This window comes from Stegodyphus dumicola, chromosome X2 (genome assembly GCF_044657685.1).
Source record: "Stegodyphus dumicola isolate Sdum_Otavi_A_Nest chromosome X2, ASM4465768v1".
Taxonomy (NCBI): Eukaryota; Metazoa; Arthropoda; class Arachnida; order Araneae; family Eresidae; genus Stegodyphus; species Stegodyphus dumicola.
The window spans coordinates 103708135-103721354 of NC_140781.1; the positions used below are offsets into that span (position 1 = coordinate 103708135).

The 13220-nt window shown below is 32.4% G+C and overlaps 1 protein-coding gene across 3 annotated transcripts in view; it reads left to right on the plus strand.

Annotated features, from left to right (window-relative positions):
- Positions 1-13220, plus strand: part of LOC118184684 (synaptotagmin-1-like) — a 201710-nt gene that overhangs the window by 125750 nt on the left and 62740 nt on the right. For all 3 annotated transcript variants that reach the window (XM_085809483.1, XM_035354393.2, XM_035354394.2), the window contains one exon: positions 1316-1452. In XM_085809483.1, the coding sequence (XP_085665609.1) occupies positions 1317-1452 (136 nt within the window). In that variant the 5' untranslated portion in view covers position 1316. The remainder of the gene's footprint in view (positions 1-1315; positions 1453-13220) is intronic.

A 13220-nucleotide genomic window follows, 5' to 3' on the forward strand; every position in this document is an offset into this window, starting at 1 on the left:
ACTTATTTAAACCATCTACATTTGATTCGCTCATAAAGAAGCTACATAATTAAATTTTGTAATTGTATTCGATAATCGATCTGATCCAAAAGCTGTAAAAATTAGAAAATAGAAATGTCGGTTTCCGGAACTTCATTTTCCTCTGTATCAGAGTTAGAAATAATACCAAACCGATGACAACTGAAAATAAGTATGAATGTTACAATAACAGTCATATTATGAATAATTTCAAGCATGCTATACACAGTAATAATTCGCAAGTTGATATTAACTCTCTTTCCTTTTCTCATTACTGAAGGAAGAGTTGAACTCAATCGTCAGAAAAAAGGAAAACATCAAAATCTTCAATTAGATATGCTCCGTTTTGGATCTAACAAGTAACGTTTATCCAAATTAGTATGTATAAAAGTCTCGTTTCACATTCCAAAATTCTTGACTTTGTTCCTACTACTTAATACGCATTAGAGAAGCTAATTATTTCAAAAGAATTTTTAAAAACAATAAAAGCTTTATAATTTTAATTCAATTATTTAACGGTGTTTGGGTGTCATAATGCTTATCTATCTAACTGCTTATTTTAATAACTGGAAGGTTAAATTTCAGTATGTACATGTAATGTAAATTTTAAAATATATAAATGAAGCTTACGAAATCATTGTGTAACTTAAAAAACAACTTGCAATATGTAACATAAAAATTCATATCACATATTCGAATGCAAGTTTCTTTTTCAAATGGTATAAGAACGATGCCTGAACTTGAAATTTCTGTCTGTGGTACTGTTGTTGTGTATTGTGATTTATCTCAATTGTCTGACAGTAAAATCAGCACAATCCCCCGAAATTCATCGGGGCAAAGAGAGCAAGACGGCTGCTGACATTGGCAAGAGCCTTGAGCATCACACTGGTGACAGTTTGACTTCGTTCAGTTCCTCCCCCCAATTTTAATGGAGAGAACTTCGGGGAGAACAGATTCGAGGGTCTTCCAACCCTCTTTCCCTAACAACAGCCTTTGACCCTACCAACAGCCTCTCAAGAGGACATTCACCTCGCCACATATTTTGAGTTTCTCCATGCCGCACAGATACTATACTTTTTCAAACATTCATGCCTTCTCCGGGATTCGAACCCGGGCTCTTCGGTACCGCACTAGACTCCCCTAACCATTATACCGTCTGGGCGGCTCTATTTGTACTAGATAAGCATACTACCGTAACGTTTTTACACTTTTCTTGAAAGATATATTTCTATAATAAAATTTTTGGATCATTTTGAAATTTGTTCAAATATTTCTTAAATGTACTTTTCTCTTTCAGAATGTTTCAACTGACTGAAAACGAAAAAATCATCATCTTGTCAGTATGCATCGGTTTGCTGGCTTTCACAATAGTGGTTACAGTGTGCGTCGTTGCTCCAACATGTTGGCTACATATCTGTCTCAAAAAATTAGCGAGTAAGCGATATTTTTTGTTTTTATAACAGTTTATTTGATTGTTGTGAATTGCGTTCTCATTTTCCTAAAGAGTAAAATGTTGTACAGAATTTATGCACACGTGACGCTGACTACCGTCACTAATTTAGTAAAGGTGCTAATTGATCACTTAAACATTAGCTTTATTCTACTATTGAATTTACTAATACCTTAATTTATTATTAACTAGATTGTGCATTTTTCTTTTAGATTCTTTTCGTAATATTTTAATGCAAATATAAAATAATATGTATATTAATTAATCAAATCAGATTTCTTGTATTTAAAGAAAATACGAAATTTGTATCATAATCCTTCTGACACTTAATGCTTATTTTATTTTTAAGTGATTTAAAAAATACCTTTTTTCCCAATAGGCTTTCTTAATGTTAAGCAAATTTCCTCTAGTTTTATTAATTCTTTATTATTTTATTTTATAAATTTCAAATTTTCTTTACTTTAAAAATTCCCATTTAATCAAAACAGTATTATTTGAATTTTAATTGCAATGTGTTGTGACTATTTCAAAATTAGAATTCATTTTAAAATTTTTAAATATCGTCATGCGTTTCATTTTTTAACATGCTACATTTAATTAGTGTTGAATTTTATTACAAAAAGCTGAATTTACGTCCGAAATCTTCCGACTGATTTTTATATACTTATGATTGAGGAGACATTTTGGGAAGTCACAAACTGGTCACTTTGAAAAAAAAATCTGAAAGCTTTCAGATTTTACATTACGCCCAAAGGGGTGTTTCTTAACGTTTTGTGTGCTGCCTTTATTGATAAAATATCATGTTCTTCCCACTTAAACCATAAAATTCAATTCAACAGCAATATCGCAAAACAAATTTAAAATGAATATATCTTTAGAATTTCCTATGCACAGTGTCGTGCACTGGAGATAAAAATGTTTTTTTTTTTCGTACAGTGCTGCCATTGCTCGCTTTGAAATCGTTGAGTTTGTTAATCAAAAATTCGTTTAAGTGTTACAAAATATGAACTCGATAATAAAACAAATTTCAAATTCCAAATTCGTTCTTTCAGATGCCCATATTCAGCAGAAGATTACGTTATCCCAAATTTGATTGATGAATCACAATGCGAGAAACATATATACATTTATGAAGATTCTTCATTATTTAATTTCTTTAAATATTACACAGGGCTCTAATATTTGGTGGCCACAGTTTGAAAAGTGAACCAACATTCACACGAAAAGCCGCACTTCGTTTCATGCTGGCAACTTCGACAATATCTCTTTTTGAATAATGGAGTTATTCAAGTCGATTTATCTCTAGCAGCTGCCAAAATCATATAAAAGAAAATTAAAATACACAAAATAGTATTAAACGTATGGTTTTAAAAACAAAAACGCTTTAATTAAAAACCTGTAAAATACTCAATATTTGTTAAACTCAAAATTGAATTACTTTGCATTATCTTCGACAAATTATTGAGACTCCCTAGAAACAATATAAATTGTTATTAAAAAATTTTAATACATTTTGAAGCCAAAAGAAATCATACGCTATTTGTATAATTTTGGTAGACTTTCCATCTTAACTTTGTGAGTAAAGCAATTTGTTTTTTAACTCGGATAGTCTGCTTTTTAACAGAAAAAAATTACCAGCGGGAAGAATGACGTAATGCAAATTTTATTTACTGAAATTATACAAATATATATTTAATACATTAAACCTGTGAATAACCAAGAATATCAAAATGTTTACATTCAGAATTAGAGCATTTTGAAATCTAAACATCCTTGTAAATTTGAAATACCAATTTAACCTCCTTTAGCTCTTTGCCGATGTCATTATAATTATCTGTTTTGTGTTAACTACTCTCGTCTTTATTAAAATTAATATTAATATCAAATTTCATTCTATCTGTGCAATTCTAAAACTTAGTCTTATCACTAATAGAAGAATTTTTACTCGGTTTGACGTCTCATTATTATTATTTAATAATAAAATAAACAATAATATAACCATTTTTCTTAATATGAATAAAAACTTTCAAAATACGCTGTCAATTAGCCACTGAAAGGAAGAGCTCCGAAGAGTATAAATGGATTTTTCCCTAGCAGGAGTAAATAATTTTTCTATCATGTTACGATAGCCCTCGAGTAATTAACGACCAGCTGATCCTGTCACACAAACAAATAACTTTATCTTTGAGGGTTAAAAAAAAGACGTTCAATTTAGGCGATGCTTAGAATGTTCGCGTAAAGCCACAAAAACTTAAAAACATGACATGTTAAAAAGGTACTAACTTATAATAAAGGAGTTTTACATTTGCAGATACATAATACTTGTTTTCTAAAATTATTTCAGAGTGTTGCATTTTTCCAGTTTGATTCTCAAGATAGTTAAACGCAGATAATATATTTATATTTTCTTAAATATTGCTTTCAAACTCATTTCATCTTTAATTTATACGTATATAATCGTTTACATATTGTGAATACAGTTACATGTTGAGTATATATTTTACATATACTATTTAAAAATCTGTAACATTGTCTCAATCTCTAAATTCACCTATATCTTAATAATTTAATCAGTTATTAAACGACTCTTTTAATTAAAATGATTTGCTTTAAGTCAATATAGTTTCCAAAATCAAAAAACAAATTGTGAATATATTTCTCATCTAAAATGTAAATAATTTTACGTATTTTCTTCCCATACGAATTACTTCATTATCTAATAATTGAAATTTGCAATTAGGTAATTATTTATGTAGCATAACTTTTTTAAAGTTACTTTTTATATATTTCGCTAATGACTTAATTCATTAGAAAAGACTTACCTCCCTTTTTGTTCACAATGATGTGCTCATTTCTTCCGTCTTTTCAGAATTACGTCCTCACTGTTACAATATCTCGTAAAAAAAAGTGGTAAAAAAATATCAGTTGTACGTAATGTAATTCTTGTCTGCCGGTGGAAGTCATAATCTACTTCGAATGTAATTTATATTTTCAGATAGATGACTGTCAACAGACTTCGTACTTTCTCTAGATAATTTTAAATGCAGTTTGGGTGACTTGGCTTACAGCAGTCTTAATTCACCTGCAATAGAAACATAAGCCCTGTAAAAGCAATAAAAGGCAATTCTGTTGCAGAATAGCCGACTATTGCGCTATTTTCCCTAACACAGGAGCTCCCTAGCACAGCCTGAATATTTTATCGGACGGAAAGACTTAGTGAGACTCAAAATCTGAAATCTTTGAGACTGGCTGTTGGGAAAAATGAAATCAAGTTTGTTTACACATACGCAGTTTCCATACTATTTATGCTGTTGACATAACTTTAAATACAACTATCCTTTAAATTTACAACTGTATTTTATTTTTATGAACATACACGTATAAATAAGCACTTCAGCAAAGGAATTAAAAATTCACGTTGTGAAATATACGATGCAATTGAAATAACTGGTCAAGCAAGGTTGTGATCGAAACATGGTTTGCCGAATAACTGCAATAGAAAATCACTGAAGTATGACCATAGTAGTCACCTCTTTTGATTATGCGTGGTAGTAGGTTTTGTAAAACGAATCTCAACTGAAAAAGTTTCTAAAATAATGTGCTGTCAAGTGAGTTTCAGGAAATATTTTCGAAATCAATAAAAATGCCTTTAAAAGCCGGTGGTGTTTTTGTAGGTGTTATATTTAAAAGCGCTACATTTTGAAAAGTTCGACCAAAGACAACATTAAATTCAAAATTATAAAATCGAATTTGAAATTTGAACTGTCTCTAAAGTATTTTCTCGAGTTAATGCATTTAGAAATAAATGATATGCGATATAATTTCTTCCTGTAACATTAAGATGTCTAACTAAAAAAGGTATACTCATTTCTATCATTCTAAAAAACGAATTTTTATTCAGATGCGTACAAAGCCATTAAAAGTTTTGGTACTTAACATATTATCAGGTCCACCGTGACTGTTGGCTACCATCGACTGAACCGCACTTCTATCTGTAAACTCTTACAATAATGCACTCGTCAGACTTTCTGCACAATCCACCAAATAGCCACTGCTGCTAAAGTGTTCAACCCGCTCCTTTTTTTGGAGGGAGGGAGCCTTTCTTGCGTGGCTCTCCTCAATTTGTACTATTTTGTTGGCCCTTCAATGTTACTGGACACTCTCTGTTTAGAACATCGTGAGTATAAACTTTCCGCAGGTGATTGCTGCAATGTATTACTGTTTAGTCGGTTATATCCAGCTGCTATATTCCGCATTCACTCTCGAGCTGTAAAGGAACCTAAGTGCATCACTAGTATGATTCTACAGCCCTCGAACTCATTTTTGTTTTCAAAATGCAAGTATAAAATACAGCAGTAAAAGTTAATTTATATCCTTATTCTTAAACATAAAAGATGGCTTATCAAGCTGCAATCGCAGTTACATCAAACGAAAGTGCAGATGTCTTGTGACATCATGGTTATAAATAACTGGCACTAAATCGTGCTTCTTGGCGAACATTTTATGGTCTACAGGATAATACGTAAGTATCCAAATTGTTCTGAGTGGCAATAAAATAATGTTAGCTAGACTTACGTTTAATGAAATTTGCATTTTTTGATTTTCTTCATTTTTCTCTGCATTAACAAGCTTATACATTTTTCGATCATAAAATTTAAATTCTAATTACAAACTGATATTAATAAGAGAACGAGTACGAAGCTTTTGCCTCGTTTCAGCATAGTTAAAACAGTTAAAGAGGGTAATGACATACAGCGATGATTAACAAGGGCAAAGGAAACTTGCGTCATTTCAAATCAGTGTATAAACAATTAAAGATGGTAATAAATGTTAAATTATAATGAATTGTCGCATTCTCAAATGCATACCAAGACACGTGCTATCCTGGTTTAAGTGATTAGCACATTCAACCAACAACCAGAAGATCTGTGGTTCGAAGACTGCCGAGGGTGTAGTTAGTTTTTCATGTTTCCGCTCCGAGGAAATAAGGGACATTAATATAATACTATATATGTTTCTCAAATCCTCTAACAAGAGTTGCATATTCCTCTATTTCAATAGATCAGAAATATTGTTTTCAAAAGAAGCACTGTTGAAAATTTAAAACAAAATTTCTGCTGTACACCTCAAACCTTTATTCCGCATTTTTCTGTCGCCGCGACTACATTTCTTCTCAAAAATAAAATTCTACATATACTATCACATAGTTATCTTGGAAAGGGTCTCCAATGCTGAAATGTGCAACGTAGTCTGAGTTCAGAAAATTTATTTAGCTGTCTTTAGAGATACAAAGCTAAATATATGAATGCTGAAACAAAATTAAGCTACACGCACATGATTCGGAAACAGCTCAAATGATGTCATGTCATCTTAAAGCTTTAGTCCCTTCTGTAATGCAGAGCTGAGACCTATGCCATTCACATAGTTCTGTAATCCCTTCAATACTTCAATACTTGAATTCCATATATTGCCTATGTAACTATATGGAAATCTATACACGCAGTTAAAGATGTATAGAAACATAACTAGGCGAAGTATGTGGGAAAGGAAAGAGAAAGAACTATTATAATTTATTCTCGTGCTCTTCAAGTGCGCATTCTTAATGTGCTAAATGCCTACGTTTCTAGACGATAGGCGTCCCATAAAAATCAGAACTACCTTATAATACTGACGTTGGCCATGAAAAACTAAAACGTATTATTCTTAATTACTATAGAATGTTTCTAAATGCTTATATTTTTATTTTGATTGCTTTTAACTGCATCCTCGCTGATAGTTTAATATATACTGCTTCAAATGCTTCTGTGGGGTTCCAGCCTTTTATCTAACAGCTAAATGTGTAGGAACCTCGTCAACAGATAACAGATGGTCCGTTTCTCAGAACGCACAGCAAAGCCTCCACTTGGGCTTGAACTCAAAGTAATATGAAATAAAACTTAGCTAAAGCTTAACTGAAAGATATAGTCGAAGCTATCAAGATTTCTAAGTAGTTGGCCCCTAAATTATCAACTAAGCTGGCGAAGCTATCAATGGCCTGAGATAAGGCCGAGCTATAGAATAGCTTAGAGAGAATGTAGCCAAAAGGCGAGCGCGTGCTAGTCAGAATCTCTGACTCTCTAACGAAGTCAGTGGAACTTCGACTAAAATACCGCTCTTACTCATTTGCATTCAACGCAATTCTAAAAACACATTCTGGTAGGAAATTGTAAGCTGAAATTAAAAGGAACAGGAAAGTAGCTTTAACTAAAAATAACTTTTAAAAACTTGGGATAAACCTCACACTTCAAGCAGAAGTCTTGATAAACAGAAAGCCATGCTCATGCTGTTACTGAGATAGTATCGCAGTTGTTTAATATATGGGCATGCAAATGCTTACGTTTATGTAATTTAAGTGTTTATGGATAAAATTAATGTATTCATAAAGTACTGCCTGAAAATTAGAAAGAAGGATCAAAATAATAATGAATATTTTAACTTTCTTATTGGAATTTGTTCATATACCATATTTATTTCGGTTTTAAAAATTTTCAATTTATTGAATCGCTTGCACCCATTTTTAGAATAGATGACTTTTTTTCTCTTTCCAGGAGATAAATGTTAAAACGTTCCTTTTCCACCCCTTAAATTTCTGCAGCTTTCTGCAACCACTGCTATTTTCATTAACATGCATAATTGGCAAGTGATAATAGCTTGAAATGGATTTTTTTATTAAAAGTATAGCCAAATTCTGGAAATGTGATGTATATTATTAGATTTATAAGTGAAAATTCAACATTTTAAAGGGAGTTTATTTATTCAACTTGCAAACTAATTACAGATTATCTGACAGGTTTAAGATTAGTTTCTCTCTTAAAAGAACCATATGAAAAACTTTCTCCCATTATACTTTTTTATGGGCTGAGCGAAGTGAAAGTTTGGAAAGATCACGGGAGCTGTTCATCATTAGCGACGTACTTGCAAGAACTGCCCCAGACGAACCGAAATGACCAGTAATAAAGCAGACGTAATTTCTTGTACAAGAAAATGTTACTCCTTTCTATATGCAGTTATTTCATATTATTTCATCTATTTCTTATCTACAACATCGGGCTCAGTATCCTACATATCATTATATAATTTCTCGTATTACCTTTTTTTAATCCCCCCCAAAAAAGGAAAGAAAGGGGTTATTAGGGGTCACGAAAGAACGTTGTACCTGGAGCCGCAGACTCTGCAGTTGGTCTTGATAATTAATCATGCTTTGGAAGGTTAAAGAATCTTTACAATATTTTTAACTTTTTGACTAAAGCTGAAAATTAACGAACTTTCAGGACTGTTTTGGCTTTTTTTATGGAGGGGTGTCATTTTGTAACGCTTTTGGCTTAAATCAGAAAGCAAGAAGAACTGCAATATACAAACATTTCTTTTCATATTCGGAGTAATAGAAGACGCTGCAAGGAAGATTTACGAAATGTATGTGGGGGGGGGGGGGGGAACTCATCTCACCTGAACATTTAGGAGACCTTCCTCTTAAGACACAGAAATGTTTACTATTTTCGAAATCAATTAATGAATTAGGAATTTTTGCAACGTAGGGCCTGTCGTGATTACGACATGCACGATACTTTAGATCCTCCTCTCATTAATGGAGATTTACGAATTAAAAATGATGCTGATAAGGACCGAAAACAAACCATTAGCCTTTTCTTAAGCCCAAGGAACTTCCCGCTGCTGAACATTTGTCTAGCTTCTTTTTGCAACTAACACTTTAGCTCCTACGAACTTAACTGGCATGCAGTCCTAATACTCTCTTTGTGTTGTTCTGTTTAAACGGTCTTAACTTATACTCATTAATATGGCTTCTTTTTTATTTATCTTTATTTCCTTTGCTTTTTTTGAAATAATCGGCAGCTCAGTCTGTAAAATAATCTTCTTCAATTTTAACTTTCATTCCTTTTTCAGCCAAAAATGGATTTTTGCAGATTATTTTCAACGAAACTATATGTTGAACCATTGAATAAATTGCACAGATGTTTGATTGATACAGAAGTAAAACGATCCGCGCAAAAAACAGCTAAATACAAGACTTAATTAATTACTCTTCTTTTCTTCTTTTTTATAAAGTTGATCTAAGTGTGGTTATTTATATTATAAATTAAGACACCATAATACCTATAAAAGCGCTTAAGCGCTTAAAAGTGATGCACTGAATTGTAATTAGATACAAAATGGACGAAACCTTAGAAAGATAATTTGGCGTAATGTACGTGAAAGTCACGGGCTGCTTTGAGTATCTAATCTGACGTTTACAGTATCTAATCTATCGGATGTAATCTTAACATTTACTAAATAATACTCTTGCCAGCAGGCGAGAGTGAAGGTAAGTTCAAACCTTCCAGTCACTTTCCTGCAACATTTGCAAATATTTATTTTACGCCAAATCTCTTTGCTAATTTTCGTCCATTTTCTAATATGCTTATGAGCATCAATTATAAATCATAGTTATCGCTCATTTGTGAAATTAGTGACCTTTACAAAAGAATAGTCCCGTTAATTTTGCATTTACGTTTATATGAAGAAAAATAATGCTGTTCAGATATATCTACTAATCATGCTAAGCGAATATTTAATCTGTCTGCATATAATCTCGAAAAGCCCCAGATATACTTGGTAATAAATATTATGCAGACTACTTCACATCATTTGCACATGAGAATACAGTGGTGGCCTCGGTATACGTCCATCATCTGTTCGAGATCCTTAAACGTACACCAAACGAACTTTTCCAGTACGAAATAAAGGAAAAATAATTAATCCGTTCTTATAAAAATATCATCTTGCTATTATTATAATATTGTTTAATAATAAAATAAAAATGCATTGGGCGGACATAAATGAAGCATTGCACATCATACTATACATATGTATTTTTCTGATATTCAAATCAAAAGAATTTTTCAGTGTTATCTTTGAGTGGTAATTGATTTCTCCCCCTTTCCGGTTTAATAGCATCTTTGTTTTTTACAGTCGTAGATATCGTATTAGCCATACGGTATGTAATAGCCAAGTGTCGGATACACATGCCATCTTCATGCTTTTCAACAATATTTTTCTTCTTCTCCATGGTTATCCTTAAAATTTTCTTTGTTGCTTGACTCTTAACTTCTTTAAGACTCATTGCCAATGAATTCGAAAAACATTTACGTGATAAAACAGAAAATCACTTGAAAATTCAGAATTGTAAAGATGGTTGTTTACTGAAGCGTAGCAACAAGTGTACTGAGTCTTAAGAGCACTTGTAGCACTGTCTCGAAAGAGGTAAACAAATATAGTGCACGCAGTCATCAAACTCGAGTCATATTCCGAACATACAACGTATACCCGACAAAAACTTTCGCTTCCAAACAGGACGTATACCGAGTTAGATATTTTCAAAGCGGGCATATAACGAGGTACCAAAATAGCCAAGTATCAAAAAAGAAATATTTTTCAGAAAGCAAAATTTCACTGTCGATAACAGCACTCTTGCTTTATGCGAGTTGGAGCACACTTTATATCAGAAAATAAATTAAGCTCAGAAAATAGAGTTTCCAGGTGCTATTTCTTTTTGACTTATCGATCCTCTTATGCGTCTAAGATCTCCTTCTGACTTGAAGCCCACGCCTGGCAGGAAAGAGTTCTCCAAAATAATAGAATATTTGATCATACCCTTTTAAGCTAGCTAGCCATATGCTGAATTCTTAATCAGCAGAGAATAAAATATGACGTACATTTACAAATTTTGCAATGTATAGAATAAGTAAGCAAGTTTCCATTCTAATAATAGTACACTGCTGCATATTGCTGATAACTTTAATAACTGAAACGGAGTAAACAAAATATATTAACACGAATGTTCGGTTTAATCAGTTAACTACATCAAAACTTTAAAGGACTGTCTCATCTGAAAAAAAATGCTTTTGTGAAGAACTTTCTAAGAAAAAAGGTCTACTTTCAAGTTACGCATCAGAAAAATACCCATACAGCTAGACTATCTTTGTATAACATCATACCGGAAAAAAGGCTCCAAAAGTGTCTTAGGGATTAAGATAGCTGAATACTGGTAGTTTGATCTGGTTTGAGTTCAAACTCACCCGAACGAATTGGCTGCATGGTTAGTTCTTACGGTTTTCTCCGTGTGTAGTATAAATACGAGCCAGTTTCCTTCAGAAAGTCCTCCACGAGTGCATCCCTTGTCTTAAGCAGACAGTCCTCGGGGCGGTGTCCTACTTAAAAAAAAAAAAAAAAAGAACATAAAGGAAAAGACTTTCAGCGCTTTCCATCTTTAACCATTCGCCTTCTAGTGGTCCAAACACAAATATATACGGTATTACAAATAATACTCATTCTGATTTTGCTTAAGACTGAATTCTGAAGAAAATTAGAAATGGTAATAAAGATGAGTTAATTTTTAGTCTGTCAGTAATTCTAATCACAATATTAGATCATTTTCTGTATTTCTGCCACAATCACAAAGAATACTCTATTTGTTGTAAATTTAACCTACCAAAGCTCATCGAAAAGTCTATCATTTAAGGTCTCGGCCATTAATATAATTACTCTCTTAAATTCCAGAAAGGCGGTTGAAAGAAAGATTGATATTTTTAAGAAGATTCCTTGGGATAGGGGTAAGTGGCCTGCTCATATATTAAGAAAATGGAAGCCATTGATCTGATATCTTCTAGACGGTTTTAATAATTTTTACTTATCGTAAAAAACTGCGTACTCACTCTCACTAAAATCTTTCATTTAAAATAACTTAGCTTACTGTCATTCTGTTGTTAAGAAACAAAAGAAAAGAAAATCATGTTTTTGCAAAACCTACTTGTTTTATGTTTGTAATTGAATAATACTTCTCCAAGACCATATAAACCTCGAGAGATGAAGTGTCCTACTTTTATTTAAAAAGAAAAAACTAATCAAGAAGCCTTAATACGAGGTGTCTGAAAAAATAATGTTGGGTTTTTATGCTGCTGTTAACAGCAGTATGGGTCTACAGATAATGGAAAGTTTTTATTTTCCCAAGTCGAGGATAAAGAAGAATCCGATTGCATCATTTTTACCGAGGTGGAGAATCTTTGCTTGTTTCACCGGATCGTATACCATATGTTAAACATTCAGTTTCCAGGAAGCATTCTTTGACCCTTCGAAGTCTAGAGCTTACCTCAGTAGATTTTGTTGTTGTTGTTTTTGTTCTTTTTCTTTTTGGAGTTACGTGGAAATAAATTTTCAGGAAAAAGATCTAGAATTTTAGTTAATCGAAAAAAGAATCACGACAGAAACTAGAAGTTTTGATATTGTGGCTCGAAAGTGAACCAAGAGTGATTATCATTCCGATGTTTCATATTTCTGTTAACGGCACACAGTATTATTCAAAAATTGAATTGTGATTACACCAGATTCACTTTTTACAGGGTGTTTTTGACACGGTTTCGAAATGACACGGTGCAAAATAATAATAATAATTTGAACATTATTTTACGATGCGTTAAATTCATGATTTGAATTCAGATATCGTAACTGTGACACACGGGATCGATCGAGAAGTCTGTGGGATTTAATTTACTTAACAGTTATTTTATTTTGAAGCAGCCTTTCCTATTGCTCTTGCTTTGAACTCACATTTTCTTGCCAGAATGTAAACGATTTAGCGCGCCTGTATTCAAATGAGGTAGAAAGAAGTCAGTATTTAAGAGAAAGCTTTGCAAGATGAATTCAGGGCATGTTCTGTCGG